At 34.4% G+C, this 17209-nt stretch overlaps 1 protein-coding gene across 1 annotated transcript in view; it reads right to left on the reverse strand.

Annotated features, from left to right (window-relative positions):
• Positions 1 to 8712: 8712 nt before the first annotated feature.
• Positions 8713 to 17209, reverse strand: part of LOC150082103 (ubiquitin-conjugating enzyme E2 A-like) — a 63837-nt gene continuing 55340 nt past the window's right edge. Inside the window, exons 4-5 of the mRNA XM_090379104.1 lie at positions 11049 to 11137; positions 8713 to 9891 (exon numbers count right to left, since the gene is read on the reverse strand). Of these exons, the coding sequence (XP_090235230.1) occupies positions 9727 to 9891; positions 11049 to 11137 (254 nt within the window). The 3' untranslated portion in view covers positions 8713 to 9726. The remainder of the gene's footprint in view (positions 9892 to 11048; positions 11138 to 17209) is intronic.

Consider the following 17209-nt stretch of genomic DNA (forward strand, 5'->3'; position numbering starts at 1 on the left):
TGTTTTGTCCCCCAACAGCATGGTCTGATGATGGGTTTTGGTAAGATGCCCGAAACATCACCTTAATGTATAGTGGTTTACATGATTGCTTAATAAACTGTATTATTAATTTCACGTGGTATTAATATAGTAATAATCTTAATGGAAAACAACCATGTGTAACATCCTTCCCTAACTATATTAGAAAGTTGGCATTAATTCCAAACTTGGAACAAACACTATAGGTGGTATTCTCAGAATACAACAGGACTATCTATTGTTAAATTTCATAAAATAGGGATTTTTAGAGGCTCTTATAATATAGGAATAACAAACAAAACTGAAATAAGGATATTACATAATTCCCTAGGAATATATGTAATTCCATAACACTCTGGAACTAGCAATGTTAATACACTCACTGAATCCTGACACGTGATTGGATCATGTAAACTTGAATATATATATATAAATGTATAGAATCCAAATATTACAGAGTTAAATTGTAAAAATATATAAAATTATTAAGTGTTACATATAGAACTAACCGATTAATGCCATCAAACGATAGAACATTACATCGGACGTTAGGTATGTCCAAATTAGATAAGTTATAGTGTAATGTAAGTACTTCCATAGTTTGAAAATCAATGTAACCACAGGCCAACCGTACCTCCAGTATACATGAAAAATATAAAATATTAGGTAAATTAACATAATAAGCCTTACATGGGAACCCATTTTGCAAGAGACTTTGTCGAGGGCTAAACCCCTACAAAATGACCAACCCATGTTAGACTGAGCCATCGGTTTCTGTTATCATCTGCCTGTATACCAAATCCAAATATCCATAATAATGGATAATTCATCTAATTTAAAATTAGGTTATAGTAAAGACTATAAATAAGTATAAATCTAGCCGTCCAAAAAGGGGTATGTCTAACCATAATTTGTAAGAATACAGGCTGGATGATATTTAGCCCGACCGATCACTGCAACATTATAAGCACAACTGAGAAATTATTAATATTTGCTGAACAATTTGCAGAAAAATGGCTAAATTAGCTAACTAAAGGCGAACGGAAAGCAGTGTAGTTAAAGCAATAGTACCTCACTCCCCCTCGAATTACTCTAATAGTTCGTGAGATATGAAAAAATAAGGCAAGAGGATAGATAAAAGTGAAACAGAAAAGGAAAAGCAATTTATCGATATTACATCGGATATAACTGGGAGTGTAACTTCCCGACCCTAATAGTAGGGATCCTGGTTAAGTAGTAAGAGCCAGTAAAATATATCAATAGAATGCGAAAAGAAACAGAAAAAACGGAATGGCTAATTCCTAAGATAATTTACTATAAATCTAACGTCAAAATATCAAGTAGTGGCGAACTTTATGTAAAGCGTTAAAAAACAAAGGAGGGAATGCCGTTAAACCACAAAGGAGGGAATGCCGTTAAACCACAAAGGAGGGAATACCATAGAACCAGTATGTTCCCGTCAAAGAATCTACATTACATACATTACCGTAGCCCAAGGCGGGAAAAACTAAATGCCTGCAGCTAACACACTAGACGTTTATAACTGCCGCGTATACTGCGCCACCTAAGATTTGTCCAATAATAGTTAAAGAGCAAAGTGTCTGCCAGTTGTATCAAACAAACAAACATTCCTGCATAGTCATAGAAAATCTGTGAAGAGTTACAAAGCACATTATGGCAAATCATGGAAGTGATTAAGGATGAAACTGATAAGAGTTATAGCTACTGCAAGGAAATTCCAAGGAAGATTAGTGTTTCACTTTCAATTTTTCTGTTAAATAATCAAAATCACAATGCTCAATGAATTAGCATAATGTGTGCATGAAGTATAGCAAATCCTCAAGTCTATGTTGAATTCCCCATTCCCTGCAATTCTCTAAAGGTAAACATGCTTTGAAGAATCACAGGAGTCATCCATTTCAACCTGTTATAGTTATTTCTACAGTTGCAGGACTTGCCACCAAAGTTTTATTTTTAACCAAATATCTGGATGTATCCCTAGCAGTTGAATTGTATGTAATGGTCCGACTGCTTAACTAACAAGATTCCTCAATTTAATCTCACTTAGACTTATTCACTGTGGCAAAATGAGTTTTAAGTGAGATTTAAATCGAGGAATGTAGTGTAAACAGCAACAGGACACTATGCCCCATTACTGTTTACACTAAAGGATCAGAGCACCAATTCCATAATATAAGGGAAAAACTTGACTGTTGTCTGAACATGTGGCAAGTCAAAGTATCTACACAGAATATCTATAGAACAAAAGTTTTGCATTTTTTTTTTTAATGTAGTCTACAAAGTTATGGAAAATCCCATATAATTCTATTAATCATTAGCATATATACATTTGCAGACATAAAAATTGCCAAACAGGTATACAACCATGTTTCAGTACCATTTTGTATTTTTTGTTTACAAAATGCTTGTCGAGGTCAAACTGACCCTATAAATATCAACACGCAATAAATTTTCAATTATAAATAACATGTATGAAAAGAGTTCTCCTTCCAGACATTTGGTTGTGAAAGAATTCAGTTTAGTGTCATGAGTCCGTTCAGTGTGGTAGCTGTTGATTAATATATTTATAGAATGATGTATGGCATTAACTGTGTATGCAGATTACACTAAGTTTACATTTATCAAAATTTACATTACTAACGCTTCTGCTGGCCATGCGTCTCTCCTCATCAATTTGAATTACAAAGGAGACAAACTTGAAAGGCATGCAACATTAGAAGCTGCATGAACACTGTTAAACTCAAAGGATTATCTTATTTGACATGCAAATGAAGTTATTCTGTGTTAAATTTCATCCTTTAACATTATGAATTCAGGTTTTTCAGATCAGGTTTAATTTCTTAGTGGTCTGTGCATGATTCAAATAAAGTAAGAGCATACATTACATGCTAATATGTCGACACCTTGAAAAGTAATGGTTAATTCTAAGTCACATGTTAGGTAGAATGGCAGTACCAGTCAAAGTACAGGATAATCAAGAAACCACAAGGGTTTTTTTATGTATTACACTGGCATTGGTGAGTTTGGAATCGCAACATCTGGGGACATTTTTCTTTAACTTAGCTATGATAATGTAAAGTTTAATATATATAAAAAAATAAATAACATGCTACAAAGTATTTATTTTTTATCAAGAAATGAAAAATTTACAGCTGAAAAATATTGAAATGATTAATATTCATAACTAGACTGATTTTTCATAAAAATATCCTCCACAAGATTTTATCACTGCTTTATAGAAGTGGTATTCTGGCAATTGATTTTATATAGTGTCTATAATAGATCAAAAATAATCTTGACTAATATTATTCCAAGCAATCTGCAAGGTTCATAAATGTTGTGAAAATAGACAGACTAACAAGAGAATGCTAGCCCATTGTCTTGTTAGCCCAATTTCTTCAACAAAATCGAAGTGATGAGGATATTGCATTATAGTAGTAGTAGCATGTGATGCAAGAAAGCAAATGTATTGGAATAATATTAGTCAATTATGTTTTTATATCCCTCTTTTCTTAAAATTCCTTCAATTTTGACGATGTCATCCACTCCAGAAAAACAGAAGCAACCCCAGATCGTGATGGAACCATTACCCTTCTTGACTGTGGGCACTAAACAATGTGGCACCATTTTTGATTTTATTAATCATCTCACACAAAACTCCACACTTGGATGCAAAAATTTCAAATTTGGATTCGTCCATCCACAGTACATCTTTTCACTCTTCAACGCTGATGCCTCTTAGACCAAATCAACTGTCTTTCGATTTTCCAGTTGTAATAACAGTTTTTGGGCCACTACACAATCTTGAAGCCCTGCTTGTTTAAGAAGTTTTATAGTGGACGTAGACATGGGTCTTTCTCTGTTCCTACTGAACTCAGCTTTGATTTCAGGTGCAGTAAGTCATGGTTTGTCTTTTAAACTACCAGTCTCCTTGAATCATCAAATGGTAATTTGTACTTCTTTAAATGAAACACCTAGCTTTTGCCAATACTTCTCATGGACAAACTTCCTTTAAACAGTTATAATAGCATTTCTTTTTCCAACACTCAGTTCTTATTTCTTGCCATGTTTATCAGGAACACACAACTTACAAACACTTTCTGAACAGGTGACTTTAAAAGTTACAGCTCAATTTATATTACTGCAAAGCACTTGAGAATTGTCTACAATCTTCTATAATATTGAAACAATACTCCCACTTTCTATAATATTCTAGAATAATAATATTCTACCACATCCAGGAGAAATATTTTTGAATACTCTAGAAATTTCTTAAATATTTAAGTTTTTTTGATTTTTATACATAATAGAAAATATTATATAAAAAAAAATTGGTAAACAAGTTTGTCCTATTTTAATAAAAACTTTGAAAATTAAGAAAAAGGAAACGTGATTCCAAACTTTTAGGCAGGGGTGTATGCAATGTTTTCAGGCCTCCCATGAACTTCTTTCTGCCAACAATGCACTTTTTTCCTTATCTGTCATATCATACAGATAAAACTCAAAATTGTTAATCTTTTTTATAACCAAATCTCACTTTAAATTCATCCCAAATTCTAATAAAGCTGCCAGTTCGATAAAAACCTTTTCACAAAAAAATAAATAAATAACACCTCTGTTCAGTACTGTACTCCATCTTGCTTGCAGAAGTTTTCCTGCTGGAGTGCCTTACTAACCAGTAAAAAAAAAAAAAAAAAAAACCTTCATGTCTTATGTTTAAAAGTGGCAAACTCATCAATGCCAACTCAAAGCACCAAAAATAAAGGCAGTCAAAATTGTTGCACCTTTTCTTGATAATCCGGTGGGATATAAAATGCAGGCACTCTCATTGACATGTAGATCCTGTCACAAGGGTAAGATAGCAGGAAATTTCATATTCTAATGAAAGAAAGTAATATGACCATTCATCCCAAGCCAAGTGGCTATCGGCATTTCAATAAAACAGTTTTATTGAACTTACAGGCACTCTTAATCAGCTGATTCAAGAAACAGTTGACTGAACTGTGATAAATGTGGGACTATCACCCATCAGAAAAGCATTTCATGCAATGGATTACTACAACCATGCAGCTGCCTCTCAGCAATACATGTGAATGCTTATTGGTGCACTGGACTGGCAGAATATGATATGGAATGATCAAATTGTGCCACACAATCCAGGCATCAGATGCCTGCACCAGAGTGTGGTGTAAGACTAAAGAACAATTCCATCCAAATTATACTGCACCAACACTGAAGTTTAATAGTGGTGGTGGTACAGGCCTCATTTATTTTTAATGTGGTTTGGACTTGGTCCACTGACTATCAATTAAACTGTGAATGCACCTTTTCATTGTGGCATTCTGAACAATTCTTTGGGGAGGGGCAGTATTTTTTATCAGTCTTGCAATGCACTCCCTTCACATTCAGTAAAACAACATGAACCTTCCATTTCCAGCACAAGGCCGAATCCAACTGAACACTGGAATGTTGAAAGAGCAAATGAGAACAATATGAGAGAGAGCTAACTGCAGCCTTACAAGGAGTGGAACAAGATTCCAGTCTCCACCTACTAAAAACTTGTATACAAAGTGTTCCACACAGAGTTATTGATGTCAATAAAGCTTATGTGGCATCATAATCTTTCTATACATTAAAATTTTCCCCCTAGTGATATTTATTCAGCCAGTGGGATGCAGGTTACGTGGTAATACGTGAAAAATACTAAAACATGTAACAGAAGCTTGTTTTACTGTGGTAAACCAAGCTTCTGTTTTAATGTGATCATGCCAGATAAAACTAGTGCATGTGCTTTGTTTATCTAGTATGACCATGCAGTACCATTCTTGATTTCCACATGTGACAATGTATTTATGTATTTTTATAAAATTTGATGAAATAAAATACTTATAGAAGCTTTGAAAGCTTCTATAAGTATTTTATTTTATTGAAAGAAGTGAGCACAGCCCCCTAGTGAATATTATTTTTTTTTTCTCTAACCAATTTTTTTAATTTGGTATCAGCATGTATTCAAATACCAAATTAAAAAAATTTGGTATCTGAATACATGCTGGAGGATAGTAGTTTGCTAAATAGTTCAACTGCCTTTCCCCCTCCCATTTATACTCACTTCATAATGAGACAGAACTTGGGTGCATTTGAACTTGTTCTGTCTTAAGATATGTATTTCTTAAGGCAACACATATGTTACAGCCACAATTTCCATACAATCAGATAAGTTTTGCCTGCTTCTGTGATTTTTCCTATTTTGAATAAACCTAAAATAAATCTAAAATGATTTTAATTCTGTATAAAATTTCTACAGAGGTAAAATAATTATCAGATCCTTTTATTTAAAAATTCAACTAAATCACAGAGATTGTTTCCTCTATCATATACAGTACTGGATAAGAAATTCCCATATAAGTTTTCCCCTGTACTAATTTTGGTTTCTTAAGTCCCAATTTCACCTCTGTATGTTGTAATGTATTATTTTCCTGCATAAGAAGTTTCCCCGGGTAAAAAGTTTTCCCGCATAAAAAGTTTGTGATAAAGATACACAGCTTATTATTATAATGACGTTTTCCCACTTAATACGTTTTTTAAATATAGAAATTTATTTTTATTATAAAAAAATATAAACATTTGGTAATCAAACAAGTTTGTGCCAAGCATCATTTTAGTTCGTAGTAAATCACTGAAGTAGGTGAAATGGCATAGTTTTTGATATACATGTATCTCATATTGTGAATGCCTTCACGAGTTGCCCTGATATTGCACTACCGCCAATAAGCAACGATTTGCCAATGGAGAAGACAAATTTTACTTATTCTTGGCAGATAACACCCACAGGGATTGTAGGGTGATGGTATCCGCCGAGAATCCATTGGCGAAGTGTTGCCTATTCTAGAATATCCGCTGTCGAAGCATTGCTTAAGGTAGTTCAATATCGGAAACTTGGGAAGGCACTCACAATATGAGATATAACAAAAACGATGCCGTTTCACCAAACTGACGTTTGGCACTAACTGGTTCGATTAGTGAATTTTTCCGTAGCCTGAGGCTTTCAGTGCTAAAAACGTTTTTAGTAGAAACATTTTGATATAATGGATATGTAGACAGCATTAAGTTCTGATGGTTGTGAACAGTTCTGAATTACTTAGTAGATTATTGCTCCGTCTTACTGTAATTGTGACCTTTGAAGGTATGTTGAAACTCCAAAGGAGCTCATTCTTCAAACTTGGTAATGAGTTTAATGAACACAGAATGTTAAGCAATTAGAAATCCTCAGTTTAAAAATGTTTCCCCATACAGAGTAAAATATTCATAAATTCTGAAATAGTACTTAAAAATCATTTCATTATTTCATTTTTATTTGTGTAGTTAATATTTCATACCCTTAGGTCATTTTCCCTTCTAAGAAGTTCTAAACCTCCAGTCCCTTGAAAAACTTCTTATCCGGTTCTACTGTATATGAAGAAACTGGTAATGTAATGTATTTAGGAATGACCAGAACAGGCAGAGAAGTTTATCACCAAAGCATACATACCACCCTCCATGCATTCCTGGGGCCAAATCTACTTTCCTGCCTAAGTAATAGAAGTGTCTTGTTTTTTCCTTCTGTGCATGCCAAAGAAATGGCCAGCAAAGTAACAAAGTGTATATACACCACCCACAAGAAAGAAAAGAAGTAATGTGTTAACTTGTACAGAATTCTGACTGATCACACACAGAAAGCAATAAAACACTAACAACCACAAAGAACAGGTAAAAAGACAAAAGACTGTTGGGAACTTTTTTGAAGCAGTACTTTCAAACAAGTGCATTGGAAATGAATGGGTTCAAGAATATTTGCTGATGCTATAAGTTGGCTTCCTTGCATCATATACCACTATTAGTACTCTACATGAATGTGAGAAAACAAATACACATCTCAGAAAAACAAATTGCTTCAGGCATCCTACAGCTGACTTTTTCAGTGTGAGATGTGTATCTAAAAGTTCCCATGAATACTGTATTCAAAAACATCATTTTACGATGTTTTTGAATACAATATTCATAAATTCTGAAATAGTAATAATAATACGAAACATCTGCGAAATCTGACTTTCATGCCAGTCACAAATATCTGGGGGAATTCCACTCTTTGTATCCCATAGAAGTATTAAAAAATGTTTTATGAAATTACTACAAATAACAACATATTGCCCAACAGTGTAAGTAAATAGTATTGACATGTAATGCTTGTTTTCAGTTTCCTTCTCAACTTTGTTGATAACAGCCATTCCATTAAGGATGAAAATTTACTAATGTACAATATGCCATTTCTCAATATAGATATGCTGTAACTTAGATAATCAAATATAAGTATGCTCATTTTTTACTTTGATTTTGGAATTTTATTACTTGTACCTAATTGTAACATACTCTAACTTTTCCACAAATTTAAATTATTTCTAGGATCCCCATGATTTTTCTGTTTTCTTTCCCTATGACTAGACTTTGTTATGCTCATATACACATAATATGGATAACCCAAATTAAATTATGCATTTCCAAGTGAGTTGATGGGTATTTTGAATAATTCAGCTGAGTTATTCTTGTCACCTGACTGCTTCAGACTGCTTTAAATACAGTATTCTTCGAAATATTTCATATAATTTGTTAAATAAATGAAAAACAATACACAAATCAATGAGTTTATAATGTAATTTTACTTCCTTTATAGCAGCAGGTTAAATTCGAGGTGTTGGGAGGGGGGGGTTACTATACATGCATTGTTTTTTATGTCCATTGACAATATACAAATAGAAATTCTACCAATACTGTACAGGAAAATTTGAAAGGACTGGTTACAACTGTTGTTACAATGAGGTACAGAAATTTATAACACAAGGAATTTTATTACTCACACTATAAATATCAAGCTGTAAGCCAATATTATAATAATCCTCCAAAATAATAACAACAACAACAAAACTGTAGTAAAGGCAGTGCAATTCACTGTACCGCCCTTTTTTTACCCTGTCATTCAAGGCATTTAAGTTATATTCAAGTACATAAACTGTAACTACAGTATTTCCTTGCCTTCCATATAATGAACACTAAGCACTGTCAGTTAAAAGCTACATTAAGCATCACACTGGAAGGTTAAATGTAAAACTGGAATTTCTAGGAATATGCACATCACCAGGTAGGGTATAATTTCTTTTAAAATTCTGTTGCTACGAAAATCTTGTGATCTCCATCATCATCTGCCTTTTACACACAATAAATATGATCAAATCCAGATAACACACCTAAGAAATATCTATCTTAGTGCTTTGACGCCAGCTTTAACGAATAGTTGCTTGAAATACATGCCAGACAGCAGTAGATACTACTCTGAAATACATTTTATAATACAAACACATGATTTTCTTACTACTGATCTGGCAGATTTTTGGTATGACCGAAAAAGGCAAATCAGTAAGTTTCTACCTTGAATATACATAAATGCTAATACAGACCTTATAAAATATGGATTCACAACAGCAAACAGACTTTTACATGAAATAAATTTGACCTTGCTGATAACCAACACTGATGGTTTCACCATGCACAAGTGAAGTCAGCTGTAATCTGTCCAGTGTCATGCAAGGCCAAGCCTATACAGACAGCACATGGTGCAGATCATTGCTTTCTTTGCAAACTAATTATGACCAAGTTCTAAGAATTTTTCTTACTTTCTTTTTCTTCATCTTCATTAAAATTTAACCAGCTTTGTTCTACAATAGCTGCAACTCTTTTTTCATATTCTCGTCTATTTTCTTGATAAAGTTGGGCTGCAAGGCTATTGGCCGGACTATTAGGATTTGGTTCATCCAGAAGTGACTAAGAAAAATAAAAATGATATTAATATTTGTAAATTTTATATAAATCTGCATGCAAAAGTATAATTCTGGTTATATGGATTTTTCTGTAACGTTGTAACTAAAAATCAACACTTACAATAAAACACAGAACTTAAAACTGCTTACTACAATTCACCTTCAGCTATAAAATACAGGAACTGTGTGAGAAGTTAATACAATAGGCATGCCAGTGCAGATGGGTGCTTTTTGTGCTTACAAATAGTATCTGTTTACTATTCAGGGAAAGAAAAGCATGCTTCCAATGAAATGAAACACATGCCATACCAGATTGATTCTGCATTCTCTTGAACACTAGGAGTAGAGCTCTGTTAGAGGCTCAGTTATAGAAGTATTTATGTATGCCTAATTACAAGAAACATTTCAATCTGCTTATCTAAAGCCATATATAATTTAGAGTGCTACAACATTAAGATCTTTTACATTTGAAACTTTTATTCTGTTCACAATAAATGACATTTTTTATTTCTCATAATATAAAATTTTTAAATTAATATAAAAAAATAATAAATGTAAATGATCTGTAAACATTACAGAAGAACACTTCACTTACTTGTACATTAGACATGATTTAATTTCACGTAAGATAAATTTCCTTTTGAAATAAAACTTAACACTTTCTATACTAAAGCATTTCAAAACTAAATTTATGTAGCATTTTTATATTAAAATATAAAAATGGTTATGTTAAATCTAAATCAATAAAACTTCACTATTTTTCTGATTTAGCTGGTAACTAGTTTTCTAAAAGAGTGAAGTCAAACTTCATAAATGATTAAATTTATTTAACCACTGATAACTATTATCTAAAACAACTTTAGTGATAAACTTCAGTGATTTAAATATATGTAGTACTGTCATAACCATTAATTAGATAAAATGTCTTTATCTAAATCAAAGTTGGATATTGAAACAACCTCCTGTCTAATCTTGTGAAAAAGCTCAGATAAAGTAGATAAATGAAGTAAAAGATACATGGTTTACAGTTTAAAAACTAATTTACATAATTTTGCTAATTCTAATCAGAATCAAAATTGTACATTTAAGTTTTAATTAGAGGCAATCAAAACATTCTGTAAAATATTTTTAATAAAGGACATAAGAAAAAGTTATATTCACCTGTATGGAAGTTAAAATGGCAGATACATCATATGTAGGACTCCACCGGTTTTGAAGAATGTCTAAACAGATGCTCCCATCTGCATATACTGAAAAAAAAATTAAAAAGAAAGGAAGACAAATCAGAAGACTGCGCAAACTGTGGTATAGACCTCTAGAGGCTTAAATGATTAGTAGTCACATGGTTACAGGATCTTTGATGATCTAGACCTGGGGTCAGCAACTTTTTCACCCAAACTGTCATATTCAATTTCTAGCTTCATAATGAAAAATATATCAATTTTACACTTACTTTAGTTAGGTGTAGAATACTGAAAATTACATTGCTTATATAAGTTTTTAATAAAATTAGCTTTACACGAAAACAGAAAATATTACTTGCTGCAAACTATCAGGAAACATGCAAAAGTAGTGAAATCCATTTTGATTTCCAATTAATTTTTTCAAGAAAAAAACATACAATACTACCCATGATTTGTGTGCAACATGGAAACAATACTGTTTCCTTGACTGAGTAATATAATGAAACGTGTAGAGGAGTCATCTGCATTAAAAAAAAACGGTGTCCATATGTTATACATCCATTTAGTAATTCTAAAAACTGTGGCTATTTTTATATATAAAGGAATACATTTGAAACTAGAGTATAAAATTTATTAATTTTATTTATTACATTTATGCAATGTTTTAAATACATAAAAACATGTAGGTTCCCTGTTGTCTACCTTGTAGCATGAGGCCTTTGCCCTTAAATACTTTATAGTCTATATGTAAAAACAAAATTAAGCTAAGAGTCTTTCCTTTAAAAAAGAAAAAAAAAAAAATTACATGAAGAGATGTCATATGGATGTCTCAAACTATATTACTATTTTAACTTGATATTGTACAGCTTATTACATTATTTATTTAGGTTTACCATCATTCTTTCATTCTGCATATTTACTAATAACCTCTATAAAATCAAGTTATGGAAATCCTCAGTTGCAATGATGCATTTTAAAATCAGCCTATTAAGATTTCTGAGATTAGATATTTCTAGCTAGTTTCTGGATTTCCACTTTCAAACTAGAAAGTGAAATACATAGCACAGCATGTAAGTGCTAGTTAATAAGCCAAGAACATTAACTTTTTTGATAGTGAGAATGCTTTCTCATAAATAAGTACTACAAAATGCTGTGAGCATTTGTTTTGAGATCGTGATAGTGGAGAACAGCCCGACAAAATTACACGCAGTGCAACCCTGATATAATGCAGATGCACAGGCAACAACTTTAATACTTGCATTATAAGCAAAGCACATTATAGCAAAAAAATTTATTTTTTCCTCCAATTTTGTTAAACATAAATGCACTTTACTTGGTAAATAAATACCTTATTTACTAATGGTATTCTCCACCTTGTCGCAGTGGGGTGCTTGTGTATCCTGATGGCCTGGAGAGCTAGGTCAACAGTATCTTAGCTACTAGTTGGACCTCCCAAGCCAGACTAAGAGAGATACCCTGGTCCTCTAGGTTGGGGGTTGCTGCAGCGGGCTAGCTCCTTGTTCAGTGTTAAAAATACACAAATGCTAAACGACCTACAAGTGGAAATGAAAATGGACTGCACTTTCAAAAACGACTCGGCAAACGGAAAAGGACAATGACTTTGGGATGCTTGAATATTCAAGGTCTATCAACTAAAAACTGCCAGCTTGGGGGGATACAGGGACTAATAGATTAACAGTAGCCACTGGCAGAGGTGAAAGTGATTCTTGCACTGCTTCTATTGGAATGAGCAGAAGCCTGAAAAACAAGATGCAGGATATTTTAGAGACTGCTGGGAGTCATTGCAGTACAAGTTAACACATGGGCTGTGTTAGGGTAGCTAAGAATAGAAACAGGTGCATGTATACTTGGTGTACACCAATGCTAAGAGTTTGGTAAATAAATTTGATGAATTTGAGGTATTGCTCAAAGCATCAAAGGCTGTTGTTTGTTGGGATATCAGAGACATGGTGCCACACAGATATAAGGAAGGCAGAACTGGAATTTGGGAGATACGATATCTACAGAAAGGATAGAAGGGGAGGAGGGGTTATGTTATTAGTTAAGAAACATAGAATCCAAGAAAGTGAAGCCAGTCGACATCACTGGACAGTGCAGTGTCGAGTCAGTTTGGTGTGACATAAGCATTGGGAGATCAAAATTGAGAGTAGGAGCTATAGGCCCAATGACTCTGATGAGTATAATATGAAACTGTACAGGGAAATAGAGTGGGCCAGTAAATCAGACAGTCTAATAATGGGGGATTTTAATTTCCCAGATATTGACTGGAATTTGTGGGTTGGTCACTCACACACTAGCAAGGCTTTTGTGGATTTATTGGATGATTGTTTTCTACATCAGCATGTTCGGGAGGCAACTAGAGAGAGTAATACCCTTGATTTGATTACCAGTAGCGATTCTTCATGCATTAAGAATCTGCAGATAAAGGAACCACTAGGTGGCAGCGATCACAGTGTGCTGAAGTGGGATTTACTCAAAGAGGTAACTACCATCAGGGGTAAAGGGAAGGGAAGGGTTTTTGCTTTCGTAAAGGCAACTACGATGGTCTGAGATAGTATTTAAATTATATACAGTGGGACCAACTGATGATGTTACCAACAGCAAATTCAAAATGGTAAGCATTCAAAGAACTTATCTTGGAAGCTACTAGGCTTTACATACCAACTAAGAAATATTGTTCAAGGTTTAGGCCTAAATGGATGTCAGATGAACTAATGAGACATATGACAGAGAAGAAAAATGCATGGGATACATATAAATTAACACATTACACAGAAGTCTATGATAGATACAAGTCGATCTGTAACCAAGTTACAAAGGAGGTTAGGCAGGCGAAGGCAGATTATGAGAAATCTTTGGCAAGGGATGCAAAGAAAAACAGCAGAGTTCTTTACTTATGTAAACTCTAGAAGGAAGGGGATGAATCAGATTGGTCCACTTGATATCGACGGTTTAACTGTTGATGATCCTGCTCAGGTAGCTAACAAACTAAATGAATATTTTGCATTGACACTCACACATGAGGAGTTATTCAGCGAGGGAAATGCCAGAGGTATATTCAACTCTGGCAGTAGGCTAGATAATCTTGTAATATCTGAGAGTAAAGTGGTGGAGAAATTGTTGAAGATAAACAAGAAAGGCACATGGGGTGGATGGGATCTATCCAGTTATATTAAAGGAAGCACCAAAGGAAGTAAGCAAACCCTTAGCCATAATTATGAGCTTCCTTGGACTCAGGGGAGGTACCCATAGACTGGAGAGTGCAAATGTGACCCCAATTCACAAAGGAGGATCAAAGGCTGACACAAGTAATTATAGACCTGCGAGTTTAACTTCTGTTCCAAGAAAATTAATGGAGGGACTGGTTAAAGAAGCACTGCAGGATCATCTAGACAAGACTTCAGTTATAGCTCGGACACAGCACGATTTTGTTAAGGGGAAGTCTTGCCTGACCAATTTTATTGGATACTATGATGCAGTCACAAAAGAACTGGATGCAGGGAATAACTCTGATATTATATACTTGGATCTTAGAAAGGCTTTTGATACTGTTGCACATGGAAGACTGCTGCACAAATTGGAGCAGTGTGGCACTGGAGGAAAACTGCTGCTATGGATAAAAGGGTGGTTGAGGGGGAGAAGACAGAGTGGTAATCAATGGACACTGCTCATCGTGGACTAATGTTATTAGTGGAGTCCCTCAGGGTTCAGTGTTGGGTCCATTGTTTTTTGTATTTATAAATGATATTGATGATGGTATATCAAGCTTAATGTCCAAGTTTGCAGACGATACAAAGGTTGGCAGGGTTGTTAAGGACACTACTGATGCTATGCTGCTGCAACAGGATCTGCAAAAGTTGAGCAGATGGGCTGAGAAGTGGCAAATGAAGTTTAACATGACAAATGTAAAGTGCTACATATGGGAAACAGCAACCCAAGAGCAATGTATCAACTCTGTGCTACTACACTGACAGGGGTAGAGAATGAAAAGGACCTGGGGGTAATTGTGCAGGCAGATATGAAGTTCTCTGAGCAGTGTAGATGGGCTGCAAGAGTAGCTCATGGTGTCTTGTCAATGATATACAGGAATTTTTCTTGCAGGGATAAGGAGGTGATTATTCCCTTGTATAAGGCAATGGTCAGGCCACCTAGAGTAGTGTATACAGGTCTGGAGGCCTCATTTCAAGAGGGATGTAGAGCTGCTGGAGCGAGTGCAGAGAAGGGCAACAAGATTAGTGAATGGAACAAAGGGTTACTCTTACAAAGAAAGGCTTAAGTTTTGCAAATTACAGTGTCTGGAGACTAGGCACCGACGAGGTGTATAAAGTCTTGAATGGTTTGAGCATGCTCAATGCTGATATGATTCTTCCTCTTGCTCAGAATAATCACCTGAGAGGGCATAAATTCAAATTGAGGAAAGACAGGTGTAGGACAGATGTGCGGAAATTTGCCTTTAGCCAGCGGGTAGTTGGTTGGTGGAACAGACTTCCATCCCGTGTTGTGGAAGTTGATAGCCTAAATAAATTTAAGGCTCAGCTGGACAGGTATTTCGAATGAACGGAGGGGCGAAGTGGAATTTTTTTTTTTTTTTTTTTCACTGATGCTGCATAAGCTTGCTTTCTTGCATCATATGCCTCTACTAATGCTAATGCACAAAAGAAACTTTCTTCTGGATGAACTGCAAAAATTCAATTTAGACATCGCTGCATTATTGGAGACAAAGAAAAAGGGAGTGGAGAGGAAATAATGGGAGAATACTGCCATTTTTGGAGTGGAGTTGATAAGAGTGAAAGAGCAGGAGTTTCTACTGCTGTTAAAAAGAAATTGAGACATAACATCAAAAACTGGCAATTTATTAATGAAAGAATGATCTCACTGGAATTGACAATGTATGGGAGAGAAATATGTATTTTGGGATCTGAGAGAACTAATAGAAAAAAATCCCTAAGAACAAAGAGATATTTTAATGGGGGATTTCAATGCAAGAGTAGGAACGACAAAGGAGATAGACTATTCAATCTTTGTGAAGAGTTTGACTTGAGAACACATTTTTCCGACAAGGATATCCATAAATATACTTGGTCGCAGGAGACAAGACAAATTAGATCAGTTATAGATTACATTATTGAAAGAGGAGCTGAATTCAATTTAATGTTGAACTACTTCAGAATGACAACATTAGAAACAACTTCCCCTGGAGATTGGATGCTGCAATTAACAAAGAGATAAAAGGTAATACTGAAGAAATCTACGAATATTTAAAAAATATTGTAAAAAAAATAGCTCATGAAATCCTAGGCAAAAAGAAGAGCCAAGGACCAAAAACGACCCGGATTACAGAGAAAGTAAGAGCTGCTGTAGAGGAAAAGAAACTGACATATCACAAATGGTTGGGTGAAAGGAATGATGCATTTAGGAACATTTACGTTGAATAGAAGAAAATAGCCAATTAGTTGGTAGTAGAAGCAAAAAATGAAGACTGGGAAAGAAAGTGCACAAATATTAATAACAAATTGGGCTTCAAGTGATCAGCGGAATTGTGGAAGGTCCTTAAAGACTTGAGAAAGCAGAATAAACACAATGCTGGTTTGCAATTAATACTTCTGAAAGATTGGATGAAGTACTATGAAGGACTTTTAAATGAAAACCTGGGAAGAGTTCAAGACAGTGGAGGATTTCGGTGTGGAAGACTCGGGCTTAAAAGTTTCTGTTAGGGAAGTGGAACTCTTACTAAAGGAGGGAAGGAATGGCAAATCATCTGGACGAGTTTATATAGAACTTCTGAAATACGGAGGAAGAAGAGTGGCTGTTTTGATATAAAAACTTAAATGGTATACTGAAAGAAATGACATGATATATTACATCAATTTATAAGGGCAAATATAAAAGCTGTTCAAATTGCAGAGGATATGCATCCTGAACCCACTGTTAAAGATTCTTGGAAAATGGATCAGAATCCATTTAGAAGCCTGAATCGAGGTGTTAGAAGGAACAAAGTGGTTTTTCAGCCAGGAGGTCATGACCATTTTTCAACAGTTCAACTGCAACTTCTGGTTCTGAATTAGTGATCTCATTTTTTCCAGCAGTTTTGAACTGCTGTTGAGCTTGCTTACTTTC

This window comes from Mastigoproctus giganteus, chromosome 8, assembly GCF_048544385.1.
Source record: "Mastigoproctus giganteus isolate SK-2022 chromosome 8, ASM4854438v1, whole genome shotgun sequence".
NCBI classification, from domain to species: domain Eukaryota; kingdom Metazoa; phylum Arthropoda; class Arachnida; order Uropygi; family Thelyphonidae; genus Mastigoproctus; species Mastigoproctus giganteus.